Source organism: Balearica regulorum, chromosome 17, assembly GCF_011004875.1.
Source record: "Balearica regulorum gibbericeps isolate bBalReg1 chromosome 17, bBalReg1.pri, whole genome shotgun sequence".
NCBI lineage: Eukaryota > Metazoa > Chordata > Aves > Gruiformes > Gruidae > Balearica > Balearica regulorum.
The window spans coordinates 4,081,069-4,108,784 of NC_046200.1; the positions used below are offsets into that span (position 1 = coordinate 4,081,069).

Genomic DNA, 27,716 nt, shown 5'->3' on the forward strand with positions numbered 1-27,716 from the left:
GATGAGGCAGGGCTCGAGGCAGGGGGTGCCAGGCTAACGAGTCTTCCGGCCCCGGCCGCGGAACACGCACCGAGGGCCCCGGAGCTCGCTCGTCCTGCGCCGCCGCCGTGCTCCGCGTTCGCCGCCGGTTGGCACGGCCCCGCCTCCCGGAAGCAGCTGGCCGCGCTGCCGGCGGCGGGCTGGAACGCTCCGCCATGGCCGCCGAACCGCGGGCTCCAGCCGGACACCGCACCGCGCCGCCTCGGTGCCCGTCTCGGTGAGCCCCGCCGCTGCCCTCCGTCCCGCGGCCCGCCATGGGCTCGTTGTTCCGCGGCGAGCCCATGTGCCTGGCGCAGCTCTTCCTCCAGAGCGGCTCGGCCTACGAGTGCCTCAGTGAGGTGGGCGAGCGTGGCTTGGCCGAGTTCCGAGACGTGAGTAGCCGCGACGGGGCCCGGAGGCCCGGCGGGGCTTTCGGGGAGAACGAGGGAGGTGAAAGAACCCCGAGGGGGCCCGGCGGGTGCGCGACAAAGGGAGGGCCGAGCCGGGCAGAACGGTTGCCGTCGGGAAGCTGTAGGTGTCATTCCGATAGTGCGATAGGACCGCTTCCCGCCCTTCTTTCCCTGACTCTGACTTGCAGATGTATGGTTAATACCTATATCGCGTTCGCGTGAAAGCCAGATTGGGCGATAGAAAGTCGGTGTGGAGCCCCAGCCTCCCCGAGACTCTACAGAGGGGTGTTTGGGGGTGACTGTATCCTGCCTTTCTCACAGAAGTAGCTTAAACTTGAGGGTTTTTTTCGCAGTTGGATCCCGTGGGAGAGCCCATTCCCCACCTGAAGCTACACTAACTTTAGTCTGAGTGTACGTGCACAGCTAATGGATATGCCCACCCCGTTGACAGATCGATAGAAACATCTTAGCCGTTTTGTAGGCTTGTTTCTTAAGCATCACGGACTGCTGGTTTGTAAAATATATCTGTTCCTGGAGGAGCAATTCACCTTGGAGAGAACCTACATGCCTGACTGACATAAAATTGGGTTGGATAATAATTAACCTTGTTTCTGCACTGTCTCATCATAATTATATGATTTTTGCTTGCTGACTGAGACTTTGGAATTTCTTCCAAGTATTCTTCAGAAGTGTAGGTTGCAAAATCTTTGCAAGGAAAGCTGGGAGAACTTAAATTAACAGCTAGTTAGTAAATACGGCAGGTAGGAGACAAATCTGTAAGAATCATTACTTAGGTATTATGTTTAACATTTTGATGCCATTTCAGGTATCTGACACACTGTTTATTCCAGAAATAACGTATTAGTTGTTCTGATTTAAAAGCTAAATAAGTAGTCAGAGATGTTGCGGGCTCATATTATGGGGATATACATAAAAAGATTCTTTCAAAACTTAACATTTCAAATAAATTTCAAATCCATCACAAAAAAAAAAAAAGTAGAAAGATTTGTTTGTTAATTTGAAGTCATTAAGCAGTATTTTAAAACTGTAGAAATAAGGTTAGGAATGGTTTCCTCAGTAGATCTAGTTATTTTTTTATTTGAGTAAAACTGGGAAAAGGCATTGATAATCCTACTTTAATAAAACCAACCTTCCTGTTTTAAGACTTTGTAATCTTTTTAGGTTCTCATACTTTCTTAGCCAAATAGCACTTTGTAGAAAGAGAACGTGTAGAATACATGCAAAACTGTCTCCATGAAGTCACAGAAATAGCTGTGGTTTTTTAGGGGTGGTTGCTGTTTTAAACACCTAATAAGCATTTTGTCCTTCTCCTTCAGCTTAACCCAAATGTAAGTGTATTTCAGAGAAAATTTGTGAATGAAGTAAAGAAGTGTGAAGAAATGGAAAGAATACTTGGTGAGCTGTCCTTTCATGTCTGCCCTTTCTCATCTGTGCTATTATTAAAGTTTACTAGTGGTTAGAGTGGAACTGCAGTGGAGGTTTCAGCTACAGATTTTTTTTTTAATCTTCGCAGTCTTGTATGATCTGAATGCTGTAGAATCTTATCAAACTTTCATATGTTTGAAGAAATACACAGGCATACATTCGTATGTAGAGTCTTTAGGTAGTTTTTTGGAGCCAGAGATGACTTGACTGTAGCACTAAATTGGGTCAGAACATACAAATACATTCCTTAATTTGTGTTGATATGCTGCAGCAGTTTTGAGCATATCACAGAATCGTTTAGGTTGGAAAGGACCTCTGGAGATCACTTAGTCACAACCTCCAGCTCAAGCAAGGGCAGCTAGAGCCGATTGTCCAGTACTCTGGTGGGATTTTGAATATGGAGATTCCACAACCTCTCTGGGCGGCCTGTTCCAGTGTTTTACCACTGATCTCGGTTTCTTGGTTTTGTGAGCTGTAAAATTCACTTACACCACAACATATATGTGCTAAATATAGGTTGGGGGTGTTTAAGTGCAGAGGTGAAGAAGAGTTGCTAATGTGTTGCTGATAAATAGTTGAGACTATTTTTGTATTAACTGCTTAAAACACTGCTAGGGGAATGGAAGCTTTACTCTGGGTATTTCCTTGACTATAAGATAAACCCTGCTTTTCATGTTATGTGATTCAATGCTGTTGAACTTGCAAGCACCCTCAAAAATATCTCAAGTTAATAATAATTTTATTCACATGGTAGTTAATGAATAGAGAAGGGTATGCAGAGCCTTACGACCAAGATGCAGATTTTTTCAATGTATCCCGAGGAAAAGTTACCATTGAAGGATTCTTTTTATTGGAATCTCATCAGAGGCATGTGCTGGTCATGCCAAACCATCCCAGTAGCTATTTCAGCAATCTCCCTGCCCAGTGTGAGTTGCATTTGTTGTCAAGGTTGCTTAAGCTGCCTTGTTTGAATGCTCTTTATTCCAAACATGGGTCAATGAGCACAACATCAATTTTTGGCAGATGGCGTGATTAGCAGAAAGTGATACCTTGCAGCAACAAAGAGATACTATGAAATGTTAAAACGCTTCTTAAAAAGTACTTGTGGTTGGAAAATTTCAGTCAGAGGACTCTGAAGATAGCTTACTTCTGCAAACTTCCAAGACAGAAATGTTCTGTGTATTTTACTCCTAGCACTCCATAAGCCCCCCCCCCCTTTTTTTTTTAAGACTTGTGTGTGTGTTGTCGCTAAAATAAATGAATAAAATAGCTAGGGCCTGATGCTGCAGTGTGATCAGCACCATGAATAACAGCTGAAGGTCAACTATGCAGCATTCTAGGAAGTATAAGGCAATACTGTTTCCTTTCTGATTCCGTTTTTCTTCTCACTCCAGGATATTTAGTACAAGAAATTAAAAAAGCGGATATTCCACTTCCTGAAGGAGATGTTGCTCCTCCTGCCCCCTTGCTGAAACACATTTTAGAAATCCAGGTAACTTTTCCATACCACAGATGCCAAAGGTGTAGCTCTGGGTCTTGGAACTTTATTTCAAACTTAATTACTTGCTATCTTACTATTTATGACTTAAATTATAGGGGTGTGGCAGGGGGAGCAGAAGCCTTTGCTTTCGTCTTTGTCCATTTTTTTTTTCTTTCTGCCAGTGTTACTTCAAATACTGCCAGTGAGGATTTGATACTAACACAAAATTGCTGTGAAAGGGTCAAAGCTAACTTGTAGTCATCTGTTTTATTTTGATGGATTGGCATATTATGCTATTCCAGGCAAATTGTCATCTGTAGATGTAGTCCTTCAGCCTCATTTATTGCTTTGGGACTTACCTAAGGCTCTTTGTTTAGCAAAACATGGTGCTATTTTCTCTGAATGCCTTTTCTGGTATTGCGTTAGAAGTAGAAGCTTGTAAAATGCAGATATAATTTTGAATGACATTGTTTTGCTGTAATTCTGTTAATAGCATAGATAAGTGTCTTGCACCTGTACTATCTGAAGTTCTAATTCCAAGTCTGCATTACTTAGCTTGGACACAAATTAGGGTCAGAACAGCAGACTTAACAGATGCCAGTGGAGGATCAACTCAACAAAAAGCAATCTTTGGAAGACTGAGGAATAAAACCTATGGAGCTTAAGTTAATTAAGAAATCGGGAAACTCCCATCATAGCAGCAATTAATATATGCTTAAAATTAATCTTCCCCTGATTTCCAAAAGAGTGTAACTGATTCTATGTCTCTTTTTTTCTCCGTGTCTTAGGAACAGTTGCAGAAGCTGGAGACAGAATTGAGGGAAGTAACTAAAAACAAAGAAAAGTTGAGAAAAAACCTGCTTGAACTGACAGAATACACGTGCATGTTAGAGGTCACGCAAAGATTTGTCAGGAGAACAGCTGAGGTACTGCTTATGTTTGAGGATTGTGTGTCATGTGGCATTTTTGCTGCATACTGTTAGTAGTTCTAGTTAAGTGCATGACTCTGTGTCAGGCTTTTACAGCATTGTATGTTGTTCTTTATTATTTGTGTTCGGTACCTAGAGAACCTGGCTGGCAACCTTTTGCGCTAGGCTGTGCATATACAAAGCAAAATGCAGCCCTGAACTTAGAGGAGCTTTGTGATTTCTCTGTTGAATTGTTTGAATGTTACTGCTGATGCCAGCTGGAAGTGAGGGTGTATTTGTGTTATTTTGATGCATAAATTGTGCTAAGAAATTTATGTAACCTTTGCAACACTGACTGTATTTGCTAAGAGCAGTGCACCTGAGATTCCAAGATTTTTCCGTTGTCTGAATTGAAAGGATTTTATATTTTTATTGAAATAATTTACTTAATTAGCTTTTCTTCACTAGGATAATGAATGAAAATACATTTTTTTTTCTGAAAGCTGTGAATGATCTTTCTTATTTTTGCTAGTACGAATCCCATTTACATGCAAATTATGAAGAATTTCCATCTGTGGAAAGTGAGCCATTAGTGGATTACAACTGTATGCACAGACTGGGTGCCAAGCTGGGGTAGGTATGGTTCACTCTGCCTGTGGCAGGTTGTCAGCGTGTGCTGTTTCAAAACTGCTTGATGAGCTGCTGTGAATAATGGGCTCTTTGCTTAAAAGATGGAATCTAGCGTGATTCTAGTGATTTCAGGTGAGCCAAACAGTTTTAGACAAGGTAGAAGTCTGGCCCAAATGTACCTTTGTAACAAAATTGGATTACTTGAAGAGAGAAGTAGGACAGCACCAAAAAAACTGTTACAAAAATTCCATCAAACCAAGTATGTGTGTTAAGGAAAATCTCTAAGTGCTGTAAACCAGTACTTACTTCTACTGTTCAAACTCTTGTTTTTTCTAGGATAAACACACAGTGTTTTAATCACCTGGCAGTGTCAGTTGTAAATGTAATATTATGAATGGTATTGCCTACTTGCCTTTAAAATGATGTATGGATACTGCTCTCTGCAACGCCATTATGAGAGCGTATCTTAGCAAGAAAAAATGAAGAACCTTACTATCACAGAAATAAAGTCAAATATAATTCTAGTTGTGTGCTGAGGCCTACAGTCTGTTTTCCAAATAGAAATTGTCTCTCTATTTTATATAAGAGTAACTTCCTGTTTAGGGAGATGCTTCCTTCTGTAGGGATGGCACACGTTAAAGTATTGTGACACTCTGATCCTGAGTGCTGATGTACTCTTTGAGGTGGTTTGTTGGGGTTTTGGGTTTTTTCTGGTGGATTTTAGCTTATTTTTCAATTTTTTTCTTTTTTCATAGCTTCATATCTGGCTTAGTTAACATAGCAAAAGTTGAAGCATTTGAAAAAATGCTGTGGAGAGTCTGTAAAGGATATACTATTCTTACGTACGCAGAGTTGGATGAATGCCTGGAAGATCCAGATACAGTGAGTAAACATTGTAACTATCAGTTTATTTTGTTCCATACTTTTCATAAGACTTGGAAGAATTGCTGCTCAGGTCTGCAGTGAATGTAAATGATTTCCCAGTGCCCTCGGAGGGGAAACTATTTTAAAGTATCAGAACTTTTAAGACTTCAAAATTAGAGATCTTGATGCTACCATAATTATAGGAGTGGCAATTTATTTATTGTGGTTCACCTTGATGAGTGCAGAATTTTACTGTGGAATAGTAGTGGCTTTATGATTGGCTACCTTGATCAAAATACGTGGCATAACTGGCTGCTTGGATATTTATTAACTAGGTCCATACAGTGCATTACCTTTTAATAGTCATTTTATTTGTTCATTCAGTAGTTAAGGAAAAAAAAAGGTTGCAGTACAGTTGGTCTTCTATGAAGGTTTTTCCTCTGAACTTATAAAATTCACTTTATGTAAATCAGCAATTATGGCTGCCTAATCTGTCACTTCCAAATTTTGCTTTGGTTCTAATTTGTAACATTTTAATTTTTTAAGACCTTTTTTGTTACTGATAATTCTGAGGTGATAAAATATAATATCTCTTTCATTTTCCCTGAAAACTCTTTTTCTCTAATATACAAAAAAAGAGAGATACATTGGCACACTTGAATTTTATTTTTTGATCTTCACTAAAATATTGGAAGGCTAATGCTACCAACACAGCTTTTTCTAATTATTTAAACTTGTTATTTTGCTCTATAATTATAGTGGAAGATTTGGTTAAAAATAAGCTTCATCAACTTAACTTTTTTTTTTTAGGGCGAAACCACAAAATGGTTTGTTTTTTTAGTGTCCTACTGGGGTGAACAAATTGGCCAGAAAGTCAAGAAGATTTGTGACTGGTAAGAAGCAAAACTGATATATATAATTTCTTTATACTTGGGTTATTTTCTTGTTAATTTTCCTCCTGCTACCCTTCCTTGTAAGTGCTGATTTTTAGGCAAGGTTTTTGAAGTTAAATTTGTTCCTCCCCCCATTTGCATCTAGCTTTATAATTATGCAACATACAAATAAATGTATGAGTCATTTTATGTGCAGTCCTTATTAAGTACAGGCAAAATACTGTCTCTCTCAGTTGAATCTGTTCCATGGTTCTTAAATGGTTTGTTGCAGATTTGTCTAGGGCATGGGGTTGGGTGATTTGTTTTGGTTTAGTTTGGTTGTTTAACACAAACTTCTGTTTTTCTGTAGCTATCACTGTCATGTGTATCCCTATCCAAATACCACGGAGGAGCGCAAGGCAGTTGTTGAGGGACTAAATGTTTGTATTCAGGATCTTCATACTGTGAGTAAATAACGGTGTTCCCTTTGCTGTAGTTATTGCACCATAGGAAATCATTTTATGAATCACAGCATTAAACACATAGTTACATTTCTAAAATACTTTGGATCAGAACACGACTGTACATCACGTCCCTGGTTTTGTGTTGCATGTGTCTATTAAACTTCAGGGCACTTGGCATTGCCTTCTGTTTTAGCCAGTGGTTGCGTGCCCTCCTACAAATGTGATCTAGCACTGGACAAATACTAGGTACTCTTACTGTGGTTAGCATAACCACTGTTACATTTTCAATGAAATCTTTTTGGTTTTTTTCTTGGACAAAGGTGCTGCATAAAACTGAGGATTATTTACGCCAAGTCTTGTGTAAAGCATCTGAATCCATCTATACATGGGTTATCCAAGTGAAGAAGATGAAAGCCATTTATCATGTACTCAACCTGTGCAGTTTTGATGTCACAAATAAATGTTTAATTGCTGAGGTTTGGTGTCCAGTGGCTGATCTGCAGAATTTGCGCCATGCCTTGGAGGAAGGTTCAGTAAGTCAGCTGAATGCTCACTGATGTTAAAACTTTTGTCTTGAACTAACTATACAGCTAAGGAAAGAAAATAATTATTTAAAATAGGCTAAAAGTAGGCAGAGGCAGGTCTGGGTCTCTATGAACTCATATGAAACAACTTCTTTGTCAGCAGAACCTTTATTTAGTGTTGTGTTGGTTCTTTGTTGTTGGTTGATAGGTGTGTTTGGCGGTTTTTTCTTTTTTTCTTTTTTTTCCTTTTTTTTTGCTTTTTCCTGAATAAGAACAACTTCTGTCTTGGGCCAAAGTCTGACTGGGCTCACAATACTATTTGCAGTCAGTCAAGTAGAAGGTGCTAATTCCCTTGTGTTAGTTGAGTGCAGCTCCATCTTTTTGTTTTACAAGAGGGAATTTTTACTAACAAATACTTGTTCTATAATATTGACTGATGATTCTCATTTGGTATTTCATATAAAGTAAGGATTAGAATGCATCACATGATTAATGTTTTTAGAGGAACAGATTATTGTAATTTTTTCTAAGAAGGTACAAAGGGTAAACTTGGGGCTTAATTTAGGGAAGTTTCAAGGATCAGTGAAACTCCTGATAGAGAAAATGGTTTCACTTTGATTAGATTAAGGATCAACTGAGTTTTTATGTAAACATATCTTCTTTCTGTCTGCAATTAGAGGAAGAGTGGAGCTACAATTTCTTCATTCATGAATACCATCCCAACAACACAACCTCCTCCAACTTTGATACGTACCAATAAATTCACCTCAGGGTTCCAGAACATCGTTGATGCTTATGGAGTTGGAAACTATGGGGAAGTTAATCCAGGTTGGTCCTTCTGAAATCTGACCTGCAAGCTGTGCTGTTGTTACTGCTTGCCTCGTTACATGTTTAAAGACCTTGCTAAATTGGACACTAGTAAAGGCAAAACAGTGACAACCATATTGCTTGTTAGTAGCTGTTTTTAAATTTCAGTAGCTCATCAAAAGTAGAAATGGTGCTCCAAGCAGTAAGATGGGATTTTATTTTGCTGAGTTATTTTAGCATTAAAGATACTGATAATAGCTGTATAATGTTTCTTGATATGCTTTACCTTGGATTAAATAAGATATTCAAGGGGGAAAAAGAAAACTTTGGTAACGGCTATTGATTTTACTGAAGTGTGGAGTTCATCACTTGAAAAAAATCTAGCTTGTTGTATAGCCCAGTTTAACGTCCTTATGTATTTTTTGCAGCTACGTTGCCTATGTCATGCTGTACAGGAGAATGTCTGTTAGAGTACAGAGCCGAAATAGTCACAGAGGAAGAACTGTTTGCTTGCGTTTTATTATCCTCAGAATTGTTGGCTATTGCTCAACTGTGGAGTTGTCATTACTAAGGGATATACATATGCAAGCTTTAAACTGAGTTAAATGTATAGTGTGGGGGAAAGGTCTATCAGCAAGAGGTGAAAAGTCTTTCAAACGTAAAGCTGAAAATTGTTTGGGAGATTCAAGTAGTTGAATTGCTTTGGCATAATTCAGATAGCAATATCATCTACTGTGCTGTGTGCCTGAAGTCTGTTATGTTGTCATTTCAGCTCTCTATACCATCATCACTTTTCCCTTCTTGTTTGCGGTTATGTTTGGAGACTTCGGGCACGGTCTACTAATGTTCATATTTGCACTCCTGACAATACTGTATGAAAAACACCCTAGATTACAAAGGTCACAAGATGAGGTAAAAGGAATTACAAATAACTTACTCCCCATCCAGCAAGATAGCTTCAATTGACTAGTTACTGTGTTTCTGAAAAGTACTGTTTATTGCACATGTTATTAGACTGTTTTTTTTCTTTTGTTGCAGTTGCTATATTCTGTGAGAATACTGTGATATCTTAGAAACTTCACTTTTTTCAAAGGGCAGAAATAATCAAGTTGGAATGAAAGACTGGCAAAAACTAGTTGATGATGTTGGGCTTGTCTTTCCTTCTACTAGGGTGGCTTAGTGATGTGTGTGTTTTACAGAATGTGGTTACAGTGACTAACATGAGGAGAAAATGATTTTTCAAATTCCATCTCCTTTTATTGTTTCTGAAAAGGAGTTGTAGTCTGAAATTTATTAAACTTAATTTTAACTAATTTTTTAATGATATGGGATTGGAATGCAGGAATACCTGCATCTCTCATTAGAATGATATGTAATTAAGAATGGCTGCAAATTAGTCTTGGGGAGGAAATGTGACTTAAAGACTATTCATTAGTGTAATGTTACCAATGAGAAAAGTCTCAGTTTGTGTCATGGGAGCTTACATGGAGACTTCAAATCTCTGCATCCAATTTAAACCACAATCGTCTTTCAGAATATGCTTCTTGCTCTTTGCTTTATTTCCTAATGCATATAAACCTTTGCATATAAATCACTTGCATAAAGCTGTGAATGGAGGAAGATGAATTGCACCCATTTGGTGACCGACATTTCTAAATTGCATAGTCATCTGATTAAAGCAAAATTCTCTGTGCTACATCTTGATTGGCCTTAGGTTTCTTCATATTCCTTTAAGACTATCCAAAAGAGTTTTTAGAAGTCTTTGACCAAAAATGTATTTCTCTTAGAAATGTGTAGATAATGATTATTTACATAGCAGATGATGTTCTTTATTTTTTTCTTTTTTTCCAATACTCACAGATAATGAAAATGTTATTTGAAGGCCGATATGTTATTTTATTAATGGGTCTCTTTTCTGTATACACTGGATTGATCTATAATGACTGTTTTTCAAAGTCATTGAATATATTTGGTTCTGGATGGAATGTTTCAGCAATGTTTGAACAGAAGGTTTGGCGGTGAGTAGCATGCCTCTATACCATTAAACCAAAAACATACTTCCTGCAACAGTTTAACCCCTTTGCTCACCCATTTTAACCATCCTTTTAGTGAAAGTAGTAAGTAAATGTAATGAAATCTAGCAAAATCTAGTTGTTAAGGCAGTAAGTGCTAGTGTGTAAAGGGCCGATACAGCCACACTTAGAATAAAAAAGGCAATAATAGTTATTTAAAAACAAAAAAACCTGCTAATTAGCTTAACCTGGGAAATCCACAGAGAACACAATTTCTTGCAAAACCACTATTGAAGTTTGATTATATTTAATTCAGTCAATCAGGTTAATCTCGTATTTATCAGTGCTGCTTTACTGGATTTACATGTCCTCAGTTACCTGGATCATTTTCTAGAATTTTATCATTTGGTATAGATGACAGTCTTCCAGAACAAATTCTGTTGCAATAACCTACTGCTATATGCTAACTAATAACTTTTAGTGATTAAAAACTGCAGCTGGCATAATATCTTTTTATTGGTAATAAGAACTTGCACCTAATTTTATGAAGTGATATTTCTAGGCTTTATTCCGTGTTTAAACCTTCTTAGGTATGTTTTGCATCTTTTTTTGTGCTCTCACAAAGGCGTTCATATGAACGGCTGGAGACTTCAGTAGTATTGTAAAATCCTAACAGAAAGCACTATGACTCTGTCTTGTCGTGTATTCTTTTTATTCATAAAAAGCCCACTGCCTCCTGTGTTATAGTTTGCCATTATGCTAATGTTTTAGTTTGCCTCCAATTACTGTGTTTTCCAGGAGAGATTTTTGAATAAATATATATATCAATCAGATTTTGAGAGGAATAGAATACACAGGTCTTGTTTTGGAAAAATTTGTCCTAGGTCATGCTTCTGGAATGAATAGCCAAGCAGTATTAGCATCTACTGTAAAGAAACTAACAATGAATGAAATAAATAAATTACCTAGCAAAGTCTCTGCACAGCTTTTCTTGATTAAAAAAAAAAGTAAAAAAAGTAGGCTATGTGAATTTTCAAACCTACTTTGTGACAAAGTGGGTTATCCTTATTGTTTTGAGGTGTCATAGCCCCTTTGGTATTTAAACGTTCACAGCTTGCATCTTGTTTTGCCTCAAAAACAGGAAGTGGCTTAAAATAGTAGTCTCAAAACCACTGACTGTTTAAAATGTGAACAGGTTGTGAGTGCTGTGTTAATTAAAACCTGTATGAAGTTAAAGTGGAAACTCATCCAAATGCAAAAGGGAAAAAAGATATTAATTATTCTTTGGGCGTTTGTTAATGAATTTTACGTAAAAGCAAACTGTGAGCTTTTTAAATGAAACTTTTCATTCTGGGGAAGTGAGTAATAAAATCCAGAAAATTTCCTTTCAAAGATAGTTAGTGCAAATTAAGCCTGGATTGTGAGTTTCTGGAACTGTTTTTTTATTTATTTTGTTACTGTTTTTATTAGCCAGGCTTTTTGTGCTTAGAAATCCTTTTATTCTTCTTTTAAAGACTGACAGTGGGTGATCTAGTCAGAAAAGAAAGCGGGAATAGTGTCCTGCAGAACTGAAAGTTTATGTTGTCACTCTTTAAATAATGTCAGGTCTGATTGTGTTTTTCTTTCTCTGCAGTCCTGAGGATCTGAAGTCTAACCAATTTTTGACACTGGATCCAAATGTTACTGGTGTATACAATGGAGCTTATCCCTTTGGAATTGATCCGGTTAGTTTTATGCTTTTAAATTATCCATTTGTGACGATCAGTCATTTGTAAATTATATTTTGGTATGTGTATTAGGAAGGTAAACATACTATGGTATAAATTTCTGCTTGCGTTTTCCATTCAAAAAGAGCTTTTCCCTTAATGAGTCAAAGATTTAACTATTTTAATTAAACTCGTATTTCAGTTATGATCCACGTTTGAGGTAGAATTCTGGTCTTCAGTAGTGAAAGGGTAATATTTTATTTCTTCTATTATACTGTTCTTTAATGTTGATTTTTGTCTTCTTCAGATCTGGAATTTGGCAAGCAATCGTCTCAGTTTTTTAAATTCTTTCAAAATGAAAATGTCTGTGATTTTTGGAGTAACTCACATGACCTTTGGAGTTGTATTGGGGGTATTTAACCACTTGTAAGTACAAGAAGTTAAGATAATATTAACATTATAGGCTTTTTGTCAAGTCTTGAATTATAACAGTTAATCTGGTAAGGGAAAACATAACATTTTTTTTTAAACACAGAATAACAGTAATTGTGAAAATTGTTCTTAAAAAAAGAGGTTTTCTGTCACATACATAAGATGATGGATCAGTATTATGCAAAAAAAAATCTGAAGACATCGATTAATAAGTCAACTTTATTTCACTTGTTGCTAAATAGAAATACAAGCCTCTTATGGTCTTGATTTCCACTGAAATACTTGATTAAAATTTCACTGAATATGAAGAAATGAGTTCTGGATTCTAATTTCAGTCTTGCTCTTTAGAAGTGCTGGGTACTGTTCTGTTACATTGAAAACATGTTTGGGCCATGTATTATCTTGATCTTTCTTTGTAAAAGTTTTTTTTTTTTTCCCCCCATTTTTATCTTTTAGGCATTTCAAGAAGAAGTATAATATTTATTTGGTTTTTCTTCCTGAACTTTTATTCATGATGTGCATTTTTGGCTACCTTGTGTTTATGATCTTCTTTAAATGGTTAGCATACTCTGCAGAGGACTCTACATCTGCTCCTAGTATTCTGATTCAATTTATTAACATGTTCCTGTTTCCTGGTGGTGAAACAGAGGTCTTCTACACCGGACAGGTTAGTAGTGTTCTTACAAGCTTCTGAAGATCCTGTTGCTCCCTATGCAGGTAGCACTTTACCAGCCCGATGGTTGAGTGTTCCCCTAGGGAGGAGAATGCATCAGACTACAGGGAAATAGAATAAACATTATGATTAAATAACATATTTTCTTTTTAATTGGTTGTAAGACTTTACGCAGTGACTTGTGAAAATACCCAATTCTAGAACAAAATCTCCCAGGTTAAAATTAAGGCCAGAGATCAGAGTCTCATGTTTATAACTTTGATGCTTTTCTATGTGTTGTAAATAATCTTACTAAACTGAGTATCAGCAATGCCTTAATCTAGAACCCAGTCCTGAAGATGGTGGGCATCTGTAACCCAATTTAAGGGCCTAATTAAGTAAAATACTTACGTGCAAGTTCAATTTGGAGTACATGCCCACTGAAATCAGTAGTAGTCTTCTTATGCTCAAACAGGCCTTTAAAGGAAAATGGGAAGGCTTTTCTTCCTTTTGATTTTGTGATCTAATCTAATTTTTTTTTTCCCCCTCAAACAGGTTGCTCTGCAGAGGTTTTTACTTAGTATTGCTTTCCTCTCTGTTCCTGTAATGCTTTTTGGTAAACCACTTTATTTATATTGGTTGCACAGTGGAGGCCAAGGCATTAGAATGTACAGGGTAAGTATGGAGAGAGACACATTTTTTCAGTACAGAAGAATTCACCTGCTGTTCTATTGCATATAGAGTAATGTTCTTACTAGATAGTTCTACTCAGCTTGGAAAGTTTTTGACTGTAACACATAATAGTACTTTGTTCCTCTAGCTTTCTTTTTGCCTTTACCTGTGACTACTTTAAATAAATTTTAAAAATGGCACTGGCAGCCTGCTTGAAGCCATGATACGTTTCCATTTTGTAGAGTGGCTACAAGCTAATTCGAAAAGAAAGTGAAGAAGAACTTTCCCTGCTGAGATGTCATGATGTAGAAGAAGGAAGCAGTCATTCAGACAGTGGGCACAGAGAGGGCGATGCAGAGGAGGTAATGTTTTTCCTTAATCTGTAGTTTGTATGTCTTTAAAAGCAAATTAGAAGTGGCAAATCAAGAAGATAACCTGTACACTGAGTCCCTGGGAGTTTTCAAGATAATGAGCTGAGCCTTTACAAAGACCTTGATGCCTGAATGCAATTCACTTTTATTTGTTGCTATTTATTGTTATTTCTTGATATATTCAGATTGCCAGAGTAAACCACAATCGATCTGTAGTGGAGAACAGGAAGAGTGCTTTATTTGCATCTATAGACTTTGCATCTAAGACTACAGGTTTTATTAAATTGAAGAGTGGGATTAAAAATCCTGGGTTTTGTGTGGTTTTATGGATTCTTAAAGCTAAGACAAGAGGATGACTGCCTAGCTTCCTGTTAATTAATCTTGGCTTTTCATCCAGACAAAAGTCTCTTTATGTCTGCAAATTACATCGTGTGATGAGGATTATTGCTGGTGGGGGTTGGGAGACATGGGCGGCATTCCTAGTCCCCAGATATTGCTGCTCTTTAGTTTGGGCAAATTTTTAAAGGCCTTGACTGATTCCATTGATTTCATGTGAATTGAGACACAAAAAATTGCTTCAGTTTCCCAGTGTGCTGACTATGTATGGTGCTTGCTTTACTGGGGTAGTACACTCTTGCTGCTTCTATATAAAAATAAAAGAATTGCTTGCTTAAATAAAATTATGTCATAGTTCCATGCAAAGTAAGTGTTGGAACTTGTAGTAATATTAGTCTTGGAACTCTTTGTTAGCAACAAGTGTGTATTTAGAGTTTACAGTATTACTGTAGTTATTTTTCTATCACTGACATTACTAATAACTAATCCTGCTTTTAAAGATGCAAAAATTGACATTGTAAACTTACAACTTCAATAGAGTGGGAATTATAACCCTGGCTGGTTTTATTACTTAAGTTTTCAAGTATTAGATCATATTCCTGTTGTAAAATATAAATTGCATTCATTTTTATCTATCTACAAAGTAATTGGGAAAACTAACTAGAAAACTGTAGCATCTGATTTTTTTTTAATGTTGTCTCTGTAGTAAGGATCTTAAACATAGCAGATTTTTTTTTTACTTGATATGAAATCAATGTATTACCCATTAATGGAATTTTTATTCCATATATATTAAGATTTGCAGATGAATGTTTTTTGTTCTCTCATGCTGTACTATGTTGTTTAAATGGATACAAATGTATTTTTCTATTTTAGTTTAATTTTGCAGATGTTTTTATGAATCAAGCAATTCATACCATTGAATACTGTCTAGGATGTATTTCTAATACAGCCTCGTATCTGAGACTCTGGGCATTAAGTCTTGCTCATGCACGTAAGTGGGGTTTGGGGTTTTTTTTGTTTGGTTGTTTTCATCTGTCTTGATTTTTAATGCTGGTTTGAGGGAGGCTAGCCTGTTGAAGTGATACTACTATGAAATTATCTTTTAATTTAAAAAAATTCCCTGTTTAATAATGATCTATGGGAAGCCCCCAAACTAAGATTGTGAGTTATCGTTTGGATTCTAGTCCTTTTCTTCACTGATTGCTCTGTATTGTAAAGAGGCTGATTATCTGAGCACAGTGTTACCTCACCCATTAGTGTATCAGTAGTCACAGTATCATTTCCTGTTTCCCATTGATTGACCAGTTTGGCAGGTATTTAGGCACTTGCTGAAGTCATGGTGTCACAGTGTAAAATATTGCTATCAGTAGATCTTACTATGAAGCTGAGATGTACCTTTAATTTTTTTTTTTGGGGGGGGGGGGCGAGCAACTACTGGGGTGGGGGACTGCTGATAGTTGCCATGTTCAGCAGATCCTGTAATACTGTTTAAGCTAGAGTACAGGTCTTAGTGTCTCACTGGGTGAATGTGTGCAGTATCAACATTAATTTTTTTTTTTAATAGAGTTATCGGAAGTTCTATGGCAAATGGTGATGAGAGTGGGTCTTCGTGTGGATGCAACATATGGTGTCTTACTGCTAGTCCCAGTTCTAGCCTTTTTTGCTGTGCTAACAGTTTTTATTCTTTTGGTCATGGAAGGGCTCTCTGCTTTTCTCCATGCTATACGACTTCACTGGTAAGTTAATTTTTTTCTTTACACCGCTTTAGCGTATACTGGCTTGTTTAAGAGGAATTTTTGTGTCAAAATATTAGATGCCTTATCAAAAAGAAAAGTGTAGAATTCAACAGCTACTGTAATAGATGTATCTAATCATATTAAATAAATGGCTTGTTAGTTGAATGTAATTGTTCCTCTGGAATATTTTGAGTAAATTCAAATATTATATTGATTTATGATGCATATTGACCTCTACCACGTTCAGAGTTGATTTTGGTGCAAACTATGAGTACATTTGATTTATAGTATTGCAGCTTTTCATAATGTAGATGATCCACTATACTTATGTGGATAAGTATTTTTAATTTCAGTCTGGTTAGATCACTGAATCGCTTCAGTCTATTTTATTTGGTTCAACAAAATATTTGTATCAGTAAGCAAAACTCATCCTAAAGGGGGGGCTGCCAACCCTTAAGTATTTCAGTCCTTTCTAAGTCTTAATATCACCAGCTCTGCACATTGGAGTGGATTCAGAGAATATTTAGTTTGAAACCTGATGAAATTTACAGTAAAAGGCAGACATATAGTATACAAACATGAGGCAGAGCTACATGCATTACTGAGTGGTGTCCTCCTGGTATTGTATATTTGCAAAACAATTAACTGCAACTAACTCCAAAACAAATTAATCAGAGGGAAGTGAGAAATAAGCCATTACAGCCCAATGTCAGTGTGTTTTTGGGTCTCTTGAGAAACATGAAATTTGACTGGGTCTGTGAGAGGAAGGTTAAATAGCCACACAGAAAGCGTAAGTGATGGGATTAGGATTACTTTTGTTCTACCTCTTGTGTTGCACAGCTCTATCCCTTGACAACCGATCATTTTGGATTAACACACAGATACTGTTTTTTTTTTTTTGTCTCGTTTCAGGGTGGAATTTCAGAACAAATTCTACTCTGGTGGAGGATACAAGTTTACGCCTTTCTCTTTTAAGCACATTTCTTTACATTTTAATAAAGATGACGCGGCATAGTTTGGTTGCTGTCAGCAGAAATGTTTGGAATTGTCTGCAAAAATCATGTGATTGGATCTCACCTATGAATGGTTTCTTGTAGGACAAAGTGTTTTTCACTGATTGCCTTACAATGCAGCCAAATAATTCTAATACATACCTCCCATAGAAATACATAGCAGATCTGGAGCATCTTGTAAAGTATATTGATATAAAATGTACATTTTTCTTGATAAACTAATGTTGTAAATTAATTTTATTCTTAAAAAAAAGTTGTTACTGCTTGTCCTAAAACCAGTGTAGGCTTTTTTTTTCTGAGGCTGCTTATTTTCTTGAATGATTACATTTAAGTTATTGGAAAGACTTTTCATCATATTAAACATTCATTACTAACCACATACTTAAGCAAGCTACCCTCTCATGCACTTTGGGAACAATTCAGCAATGCAACAGAAGCAATGTATGTTTTCTGTATCTATTCCAGAAGGATTATGAAATGTTGAATTTATACATAACAATGCAACATGCTCTTTTTTTTGGCCACATTTAAAATTGCACCGAAAATGTTAACTGTTTATTCTGAGTTCTGCCCAGAGTTATTACATTAATCTTTCAGAACCCACAGTGATATTTAATGCTGTGGAAGAAGGCAGGATTAGAAGTGGAGACTGGAAGTTATTAGCCCTCTTATTTCCCTGTCGTGAGGAGCCTTCTGCTATGTTTTGTTCCGCAAAGCGAGCTGGGTGCAGCCCATCCCTTTGGGTTAGCTGGATGGGTAAAAACCTAGGAAAAAGTCTTGCACTGTCAGGGTGAGGACTCAAAAGAATCAAGCTGCTTGCTAGAACTTTCTATCCCGGGTTCTACTTCTACAGTGTGGTCACATGCAGAGTTTCTACTCCTAGGAGTAATTCTTGCACGGTGACTGAAGAATTGGCCTCGGTGCGTGTTTACGTGTGGCTCTAAGGACATACATAGTGTTATTTACCTTATGTTATTGAACCAAAGTTTATACCGAATAGGTGGAAAGGAGTCGTATTATTTTTTTGTATCCGTGTAAAAATGGGGATATTACCATAATGTTTTAACATCTGTGCCATAAGAACAGCATAAGTTAAATTTTGCACTTGTTTCGAACTAATTCCAAATAAAACCTCGTTTGCGCTGTTCCGAGCGGGCCCTTATGTTTGTACGTAGCCCTTCCCCTACACCTGGCAGCGCAGGAGCGGGACAGCCCTGCCCGTTCCCCGGTGTCCCCTGTGCCCCAGAGCTCCCCCGTGTCCCCCCGGGGCGGGCTCGGTGCTGAAGTAAAACAACGCCGGAGAGAGGCGGCGGGAAAGCAGCCGCGCGAGGCGGGCGTTGGGCGGGCAGTGGCCTCCTGAGGCGGGCGGGCCGCAGCCGTCGCTCCTCCCCGGGCTGTTGCCGTGACCACCGGGAGGCGTCGGGAGGGCCCCTGGGGTTGCCGCCATGAGCCTGGACGATGTGCGTGTGCGGTGGCTGCGGGACCGAGTGCTCGCCGTCCTGCAGCTGACCGATCCCGCGCCTTTCGAAGAGCTGCTGAACCGCGGAGATGGCGAGGAGGCACGGACTGTGCTGCGATTTTTCGACCGTGGCGATGGGGAGCGGGACAACGAGAGTGCAGCAGGCACAACGCTGCTGCTGCTGCGGGCCGAGCGGTGGGAGGAGGCAGCGGGTGAGGCCGCCGCTGCCCTGGCCTGCCGAGCCCGCCTCAGGGCACTGCCTGGCACTGAGCCCCTTCACTCTGTCCTTCCCTCCCCAACTCCCTGTTTCTTACCCCTCACCCCTCAATTTGTCCCATCTCCTGAGTTTTAGCCCCATTGCCCTGCCTCTCCCTCCCTTAGGCTGTGTCTAGTCCTGAACTCCTTCTATCCCACCCATTTCCCTGATCTTTCTCCTCTCTGGTTGCACCTTGCTGGGATTTGCACCATCCCCACTACAGAGTGGTTATATAATGCTTTGCTGCCATTTTGTGTGTGTGCAGACGCAGGTGACACAGCCGAGTTTGCAGATGAGCAGCAGGAGGAAGGCCCAGATAACACATTTCCTGAGCAGTCGACTGAAACAGCCTCCTCTGTGGTGTTGGAAGGAAGTAGGTGATTTGGGTGGCCAAAGTGTCGTTGCTGCAGGCCATAGTGCCACGGGAGCTAAGTGTGACTGGCTAACATGGCTCTCTTGAGCAGATTCACTAGCATCTGTAACACTGACAGCTTCTTTTCCCTGGAAAGTAGATCTGATTTTGTGGATAGTGTCCTGGGCAGCGTGGGTAATTAATGTTTTCTCAAGAGCTTCTGCCTCAGGTTGTTCCTTTGAAAGAAAGCTATCCTAGTTTGGCTCTTTCATCTTTTCCAAACAGATGGAAATAAAGAAACTGACTGGGAGGAACAAAATCAACCCTCACACACAGATCTTCCATCCAGCCTTTATGATATCTTTTACTGCCTGAGATTGTTACAGATTAATTTTATTAAAATACATAGAATGGATATGTTCCCTTTAGTAGGAATTAATTCATTCTCCTTCAGACATGCGAGCTCTTCTCTTTATTCTGATGTAGTTTACTGAGAATAAAAGTGGTCCTGTAAAGAGTTAAAATTGGTCCAATACTTTAACCACAGTATTGCAGAGAAGACTTTCACAAAAAAATTGGGAGAAAATAAAGGAAAAATGATAGAAAGGGTGTCAGAAGAGAGCAATACTTTTCTGTGGCTCAGAGATTCAGTTCTCATCTGTGCTGTCAGTATCTGTGTCACTCCCACAAGCTTCTGAAACAGTTACTTGCAGAAGCAGAGTCATGGCCTGGTATTTTATACCCATTAAAGAATATTTTTCATCCTGGGCAAAAAGATACGACCACGAAAATTAAGTGCTAAAGCCTGGTGTGGATGTAAGTAGACTAAAGGAGTGATACAATCTAAATTCCCACTCTGCGCCTCTGGATGAAGGCAATTGCAATGCTGGAGATTAATGCTCAAAAGCAGTAAGACAGGGAGAATTATTATTGCTTGATAATAATATCAGCAAAGGCATGACCTTTCCAGCTGGGCTTGCAGCTATGCCTTTTCCACTTCTTTTAAGTGTCCAGAAGTCTGTGCTGAAAGGGGAAGAAGATATGGTGCACCTTCGAAAAGACAGTATGGAATAAAGTTTGCATGCATGGCATAGCTGTTTTTTGAGTTCCCTTGTGCTATTTCTCAGGGATGAAATCTACAGACAATGAAAGTGTGTCAGGTCACGTATCAACTCTCTCTAGTGGGTCTGAATTGAGTAAACTGGAACAAAGATTTACAGCTGCCAGTATGGAACACATACCACAGGTAAGTGTGTTGTATATCAGTCTGTTCTTTTGTGGATATGAAGATGCTGGCTTGCTGATGCAAATGTTTCAGTAAAACTGGTAGGCAAATTAAGGAGGTACAGTGCAGAGCAGGTACTCACAGCAGAACAGAACATTTTATGAGAACAGGAATTTCAATTCAAAACCAGTGGCCTGTGGTGTCTGCCACAGCCTCTGACATTGACTGACAAGACATTGCAAAGGTAATTTACTTTGCAAAAAGCTGACTTTTGGTGAGAAAACACAGCAGAAGGTTTTTCAGGTACCACATTAGCTATTCCCAGAGTTGCTTGTAAAAGCAAAGTTACATTTAGAATAATTGCTAGGTAAAGACACCATGGGAGGAGCACATAAGGAACAGTGAACAAAGGCTTTTGTACCTCAAGTCTTTCACCTAATTAGATGGTCAGGATGGAGTCTGGGGTTTCTAACTAAACTTGGTTTATGACTGAGATGCAGGTGGAAGGGGAGTAGGTGCTTGCACATTCTCAGGAACGGACGGGGGGCCGGGCATTTAAGTGCTTTCTGGTTTCTTATGTTTCAGGCACTAATGCTTTTAGTCCTGTTGGTCTGGAAATCAACATTGTTTCCAAAGCTGATGATTTTTACTGTTGGCTGAGTGATTTTTTAACATTTCATTTATGTTAGTAATTTACTTGGACAGCAATGTGAAGATAATGGAGTTAAACTAGTGATTCTGTCCTATTGCTCACAGCAGGCAAACATTTTCTTCCTGTTAAGAAACGTGGCAGCAAAGGGTAATAGTCATGCTTCCTTTCTGTTTTCTGTTTCAGCTACAAGAAGGGAAAGTTGACAAAGTGTGTTTCTATGTAGCTCTTGATGAAATTCCTCAAGAATTTGTGTCAGATTTTACTGTGTATTTTCTGAGAGACACCAAAGGTATGTGCCCTGAATAACTGCAGGCTCGGAGTTTTCAGTCTGCATTAATCAGTACTTCACATTGAGAAAAGGTGATAGTGACTGGGATTCAGGATACTGCATATCCAGCTTAATTAACTGTGATACTCGCAGAGTAGAACCAGGAATCAGGAATGCTCTTCATATGAAATTTATGGGAAGTTACCTATCTTCTGCATTTTACCAGCAAGGGTGCAGCTTTCATGCTACACTAAGGAACTAAGAAGGTTTAATTACTACAGCTGCTAGAACTGTGTAAAGTGTTTTGAGGATGAGGAGCCATATGTGAAAACTAGACCATAAGGTGGTAATAAGCACAACTAGGGTATCAGAATTCTTGACCTGACTCAAATTCCGATACACAACAGCAGCATGTGTTATTCTGCTAGTTCATACTTTTATCATAAACCCAATGACAATCGTTATTCCAGCATCTGGAGTAGCTCTGGTTCTGGTTGCAATCGGACCTCAGTATCTAGCTCTATACCCATAGGCAACAGCTTCTACACTAAAACAAACAGGTATTTCCACACCTATATCCAAGATCTATCAGCAGTCTGTGAACTCTACTGTAGTGCCAGAGACTGGTCCCAGCACAAACATTAATATGGGCTCACCAAGCAGCAACATACGTGCTTTGAAGCTACAGAGTATTTTGTATGTGCCTATTAGTTTCAGTTTTTATAGAAACAGGACATTTGAGGGGGGAAAAAAATTATGATAATGTCTTTTGTCATTTTGTGGCAGTTCTGTGCAAGATTTTCCTGGTCTGTAGAATAGGAGTTCAAATCAAGGGTACTGTTTTGTTTGAACAGAAAAGCATTTCTGAACTATAAGGTTGGATTGTAAAGACTTGGAGTCAGATGACAACACTTAAGTATTTTTTTCTGCCCTTTCTGAAAAAGCATCTGCACTATTAAAACCAGCACTGATTTTGAAAGTGATTTGCATCAAATCTAGTTTATGATAAACAGTTTGGTTTATTGGAGTTTTAACTTATTATAGAAAGGACTTTATGCTATTGTTTTAATCATTGCTTTCTGTATCAAATGATTTGATTTATGCTAATTGTTTGTATACTGTTTAGAAAGAGTTACTGAACCTAATGACCTGACTGAAGCTAATGAGATTCTTCCTAAAGTAATAAAGTTTGGTGTACTGTCTGATGATACTTTTTTGATGCTAAAGAATGCCATCTCACAGGTAAATGTGTTACAGCTTTTATACATGAAGTCTTCAGTGTTTCTATGATTTTCCTGTTTAGTATTCTGCTGACCATATAGACTATACGTAAAAAATACTAATATTCACCTTCCTATGCCATAATGAAGTTTTTGTTAATCGTTACTTGATATTTTGTTTCCCAGTTTTTTTTTTAAGGATGTGGAGACAGGCATTACTTCATTGCCCAGCCCTTTATGAGAAACATTTAAGAGTGTGACACCAAATACATTTATTTTTGTGCTAAGACTTTTGTGAAAGCATGCTGGAGCTATTCCCCTGCAGAACTTGGGGCAGAAAGAATGATGCTAAAGAGGTGAAATGGAAGGAGGTGCAATTCAATTAAATTTTAGAACAACAATGCTTAAGTGAATTGCTAGTAAGCTGACTTCTATTGTTTTCTTTTTTGATATGAACCATCTAATTTATGGTACCTGTTTGAATTATAGGTGTTTTCACCAGCTCTTTCCTATAGTCAGCAGCAGGCTGAGGAAACTTCCTTTCCTTCGGATAGTGAAAACACAGATTCTGAAAAAAAGAATTTACCCAGGACTGAGCTTGCAGAAAAGAAAGAACAGCCTGTGGAATCCTGTAATACTGAGATGAGGAATGAGATTCGAATGAACAGGCAAAAATTATTCAGTGCTACTCAGGCGACTGCACAACAAACTGTAGGCAAGTGTTCTGCCTGTGCCAGCACTGTGTTGTTTAGAGTACATGACAGTAGAAAGAGGTTCACCTAGGAATGGCTTTATATAGAATAACACATACATACAGTTTCTAAGGAAGCTCCAGACCTAATTAAAGTTTCTCTTTGCTGATAACAGTAGTATTTTTACTGCCCTGAAGCACAGCAGGCATTATGGAGAAATCAATAAAATCAGTGTCAGTCTTTCAAACAGTCTGGAGTAAGAATAGGAAAGAGGATAAACATGCCTCATTGCCTACCGATGTTCAGGGGACTCAGGCCGTAGCAGGGTATACAAAGTGGTAGACTGAATGAGACTTTCCCGTGTTGTTTAGCATCCCTTCTCTGACAGGGGCTACTGTCATGCCATTAAGGAGGGCGAAGTGGCCTATAATAGGCAGATTGATAATTTTCTTCAGCAAAGCCCTAATCCTAATTCTTAATAGTTAGAGACTGGGTTAAGGTTTGAGAGCTGAGAGCTTTTCATTTATTTCTAGGAATATATCTTTCTTTGCACTGTGTTAACTGTCAAGCAACTGGACGCATTTTGCCATATTCTCAAATAGGCAGAGCAGGTGGTATGTTACCTATCCTCAAGTAGCTATTGAGATGCAAGGTACAAGCCATTTCAGTGATGTTGCCTTACCAATGCTGATGAAACAAGACAGTTAATTTTACGTGCCTTTCCTTCTAATAGGACATATTAAACTGGAGATGCCAACTATAAATCTAGATGGAGAAGTGGCTGTTCTTGCCACAGTTCCAGAAGTTGTTGAAGCTCTGGAAGGTTGTGCAGTGACCTGGCAGAAATTAATATCCACACCTCTAGAGGAACAACTGAAGAAGGTTCCACAGGTAACGTAACATATAACACCAAGCTGCTTTTATTCCCAGAGACATCACTTTATTTCCCCACAAGAATATCTTTGAATGGTTTGTGCTCATTGTTAATTCATCTTCATGTTTGAAAGCCATATACTAATTGACGTAAAGTAGAACAAAAGTAGTGAGGAATCTGCAGTGATTTTTTCTTTAAATATATGACTATATTTTTGCTTGAAAAAAGTCATCTCTCTCAAACAAAAAAAAATTCCAGTTGTAAGATTCTGATTCTGCAAACACACATATGAGTAATACCATTAAACGTACTGAGGGATTTCATGTCTACAAAGTTACTTGTGCATAAGCTTTTGCAAACATGGACTCTCCAGCTCCAACTCAGGGATATACTCCCCATGAGCAGTTCCCTTCAGTGTGTGTAAAACTCATCTGATTGCAAGGATCTTCTTCTGTCTGGGTTTTTTGCATGGTTGAATCATATCAGGTTTTTCTCAGTATTTTCTCAGTATACAGCATATTGCAAAGAAGGAACAAATATAGTCCTGGTTATTGGTTTTCACTCTTGCATTTAGAATTTTTATTTTATTCCACATTACTTGTAGGGTAATGGTCCGCTTGCAGAAATTGACTTCTGGTGTGAAAGAAATGATACTTTAAGTGCTCTTACTGAACAGACAAAGCTTCCAGAAGTGCAAAAAGTCTTGGAAATATTACAGGAAGCTGAATCTGAGCATGTTGGAGATTTACAGATAGTCATAAGTGACCTCAGAAAACATCATGTGGAAGCTCTAGATAATGTTAAATTTCTTTCAACTCTTGAACGCCATTTGAAGGTACGTATCCTTAAGAAAACTTTGTGAAATTTTGACTGTAGTTACCTGAGTTTGGCTTCTCTCTTGATATAATCACCTCTTGTTTATTTTTTACTTTTTATCAGCAATAAAGATATATTCTAGGTTTTTTTATACTTAATTAAAAAAATAAAAAGGTTTGCTTATTTTATTTGAGTTACAGTTCTTCTAGTGTTTGAAAGCAGAAGCCCAGAGCTGTGAACAGCTTGGTTTGTGAATCACAGCCTTGGGAGAATTTGATAGCATAGCTGAATTGGGGAAAACAAAGATTTCTCTACTGCATTTTTGAGGTAGCTTCTAACACTGATTACAGCTGATGTCTCAATTTTTAAGTTTTATTGAAGATCATCCAAACATCCAAATAAAGAGTTGAGCCAAAGCCAGTCTTGGGACAGCTTTTACAGAAAGAGAATTTTAATGAGACAGGACCTAAAAAGCATTTGGAGCAATACATGCAGATTTGCACATTCCTAACCATGCATGTTACTTAGGCACTAGGGTGTTTCCTTGACTGGGTTATTTTTTTAATAATGTCACACACTTTCTTAACTTCAGGTATCTTTAGAATAAATGTTATCTTATAGAATATGTATCTATATCCTTTCATGACATCTTATTCACAATACATTTAATAGAATTTAACACATGGCACTGGGTTTAATGTTGTCTTGGATACAATTCCTTCGCTAATGAATGCCCTGAGAATGGTGTGGACTATTTCACGGCATTACAACACGGATGAACGGATGGTACCCCTCATGGAACGAATTGCATGGGAAATTTCAACAAGAGTGTACAAAGTTGTGGATTTACACACACTGTTTAAGTAAGTACTGGATTCCTGTTTATCTAGGCTGTATTGATTAAAAGCTGTGCAGTAGATAACACTTTCATCAGATAGGTTTCAGTGTTTTTCACTGTCTGAAATTGTATTAGAAGGTCAATTAAAAGGAAATTTATTTTGTAATTTTCATAGATTACTGAATCAGCCCTGAAGAAATAGGTGCTTGTCTTCTTTTTTCTTGAAAAGACATAAATCAATAAACCCAATAAAATTATAGTGGTAAAAGCATAAATATTGTCAAAATCAGTCCTGAAATAATGTCTCTTTTCAAAATCAGTCACACTGAAAATTAAGACCTCACAGTTGTGCCTAAATCTTTTATAATTAGAAGCTGCTAAACCAGAGTGTATTAACTCAGTTGAAATAAAATTTTCTATCTATAGTCTTTCTATCTTATAGTATCTTAACTGTTTTGATTTGATTAATAGAGAAGATAGACCTGCTGCAAAAAAGAAAATAGCAGAAGCCAAAAGCGCTCTTGAACAATGGAAGAAATGTTATTTTGCTGTTCGTGCCCAGATTGAAGCCTCAGGAAGAGAGCAACACTGGGAATTTGACCGAAAGCGTTTATTTGAAAAAACAGATTACATGACTTCAGTCTGTCAAGATCTGTATGATATTTTGCAGGTAGTAATATAGACAATAAATAAAGGGATTGTATGATCAGTGTCATGCTCTGTAGAGGAGATTCTTTTGTATTGTGGTTGTTGAAATGTTAACATCCTTTAGTTCTGTGAGTGGTTTTGTGTTTAAGACCTGAGCAGTGCCTTTGATTCCAACAAAGCTTTACTTAATGCTGGAGACGAAATAACTGGTTGAGGAAAGATATTACTGTGTACATTCCTGTTATGAACATACAGACTTGTAACAACTGTTTCACAGATTTGCAGTTTTCATGGGTTGCTAGCTTAATGATATAACTTTAGATAAAATAACCATTTAAATATACTATAATATAAAATTTGACCATATATGAATCAGTATATCAATTGCAGCATAACATATGAATGGAGAAATGCTACATTTAGGCTAATTTAAGTCAGGTTAACTAGAAATATTAGTGGTCTATCAATGGTCAGATGCTATAGACTGTATATGTAAAAACTGCGTATGTGAAAAGTAGAATAAAAAGGAGTAATAACCAAGTAATATCTGTTTTAACAGCTGAAGTGTTGGGCCTGTAGAGTGGTGGTTTTGGTTTTTTTCCATAAAGCTACTGTCTTGTATGGAAATATATGAAATGTAAATCACAGCACGAATTGATCATTCTTCGAGCCGTTTTTATTTTTTAAAGGAAGTAATATCAGATAGATGTGTTCAAACCATTCAAAGTAAAGCTTTCTGGTATGTTCTGAATTAACAGATCACTGAAGAGTTTTACAATATATTTAGTCCTGAATTGAAAACTGTCACAGGGGATCCAAAGCGTATTGATGATCTAGTGAGAGGAGTAAATGAACTAACCAGTCCTATGGAAGAACTGACTTTTGACCCTTTTAGCATCAAAAGTGCACATGACTGGAAAGTTATTATGGAAGAATTTAAAGAAGAAGTTTCAGTAAGTACCACATACTGTCACATCCCCCCCCCCTTACTTCCTATATACAAATTCCTTCTAGAATATAAACATTTTCATTTAAAGTAAATGTAAGCTTGCAAAAGAAA

General features: G+C 37.9%; 2 protein-coding genes across 4 annotated transcripts in view; both read left to right on the forward strand.

The window, feature by feature from the left end:
- The first annotated feature begins 141 nt into the window (after window positions 1–141).
- ATP6V0A2 (ATPase H+ transporting V0 subunit a2) lies at window positions 142–18,504 on the forward strand. 3 transcript variants are annotated; one of them, XM_075769943.1, is made up of 20 exons: window positions 142–410; window positions 1,766–1,844; window positions 3,269–3,366; window positions 4,143–4,280; window positions 4,795–4,895; window positions 5,648–5,774; window positions 6,567–6,649; window positions 6,999–7,092; window positions 7,413–7,625; window positions 8,294–8,444; window positions 9,196–9,335; window positions 10,284–10,441; window positions 12,069–12,159; window positions 12,449–12,567; window positions 13,030–13,240; window positions 13,781–13,900; window positions 14,140–14,259; window positions 15,481–15,598; window positions 16,172–16,343; window positions 17,256–18,504. In XM_075769943.1, the coding sequence occupies exons 1-20, from the start codon at window positions 294–296 to the stop codon at window positions 17,356–17,358; spliced, it is 2,553 nt and encodes an 850-aa protein (XP_075626058.1). In that variant the 5' UTR covers window positions 142–293; the 3' UTR covers window positions 17,359–18,504. The 3 variants fall into 3 exon arrangements, with proteins under 3 accessions (XP_075626058.1, XP_075626060.1, XP_075626059.1); XM_075769945.1 differs by having other exon boundaries at window positions 142–256; XM_075769944.1 differs by lacking the exon at window positions 142–410 and adding an exon at window positions 416–468.
- A 297-nt stretch (window positions 18,505–18,801) lies between these two features.
- The window catches only part of DNAH10 (dynein axonemal heavy chain 10), a 56,668-nt gene continuing 47,753 nt past the window's right edge, over window positions 18,802–27,716 (forward strand). Inside the window, exons 1-10 of the mRNA XM_075769953.1 lie at window positions 18,802–19,027; window positions 20,551–20,669; window positions 21,484–21,589; window positions 22,695–22,810; window positions 23,278–23,470; window positions 24,214–24,371; window positions 24,959–25,189; window positions 25,843–26,033; window positions 26,480–26,678; window positions 27,415–27,609. Coding sequence (XP_075626068.1) covers window positions 18,802–19,027; window positions 20,551–20,669; window positions 21,484–21,589; window positions 22,695–22,810; window positions 23,278–23,470; window positions 24,214–24,371; window positions 24,959–25,189; window positions 25,843–26,033; window positions 26,480–26,678; window positions 27,415–27,609 — 1,734 coding nt within the window. The remainder of the gene's footprint in view (window positions 19,028–20,550; window positions 20,670–21,483; window positions 21,590–22,694; window positions 22,811–23,277; window positions 23,471–24,213; window positions 24,372–24,958; window positions 25,190–25,842; window positions 26,034–26,479; window positions 26,679–27,414; window positions 27,610–27,716) is intronic.

Excerpts from the sequence above, each read along its gene's own strand:
- ATP6V0A2 (XM_075769943.1), top strand. The coding sequence starts at position 294 with ATGGGCTCGTTGTTCCGCGGCGAGCCCATGTGCCTGGCGCAGCTCTTC. Across the intron at positions 14,260-15,480 it reads GAGAGGGCGATGCAGAGGAG|TTTAATTTTGCAGATGTTTT; the intron begins GTAATGTTTTTC and ends TTTCTATTTTAG. Across the intron at positions 15,599-16,171 it reads ATTAAGTCTTGCTCATGCAC|AGTTATCGGAAGTTCTATGG; the intron begins GTAAGTGGGGTT and ends TTTTTTTAATAG.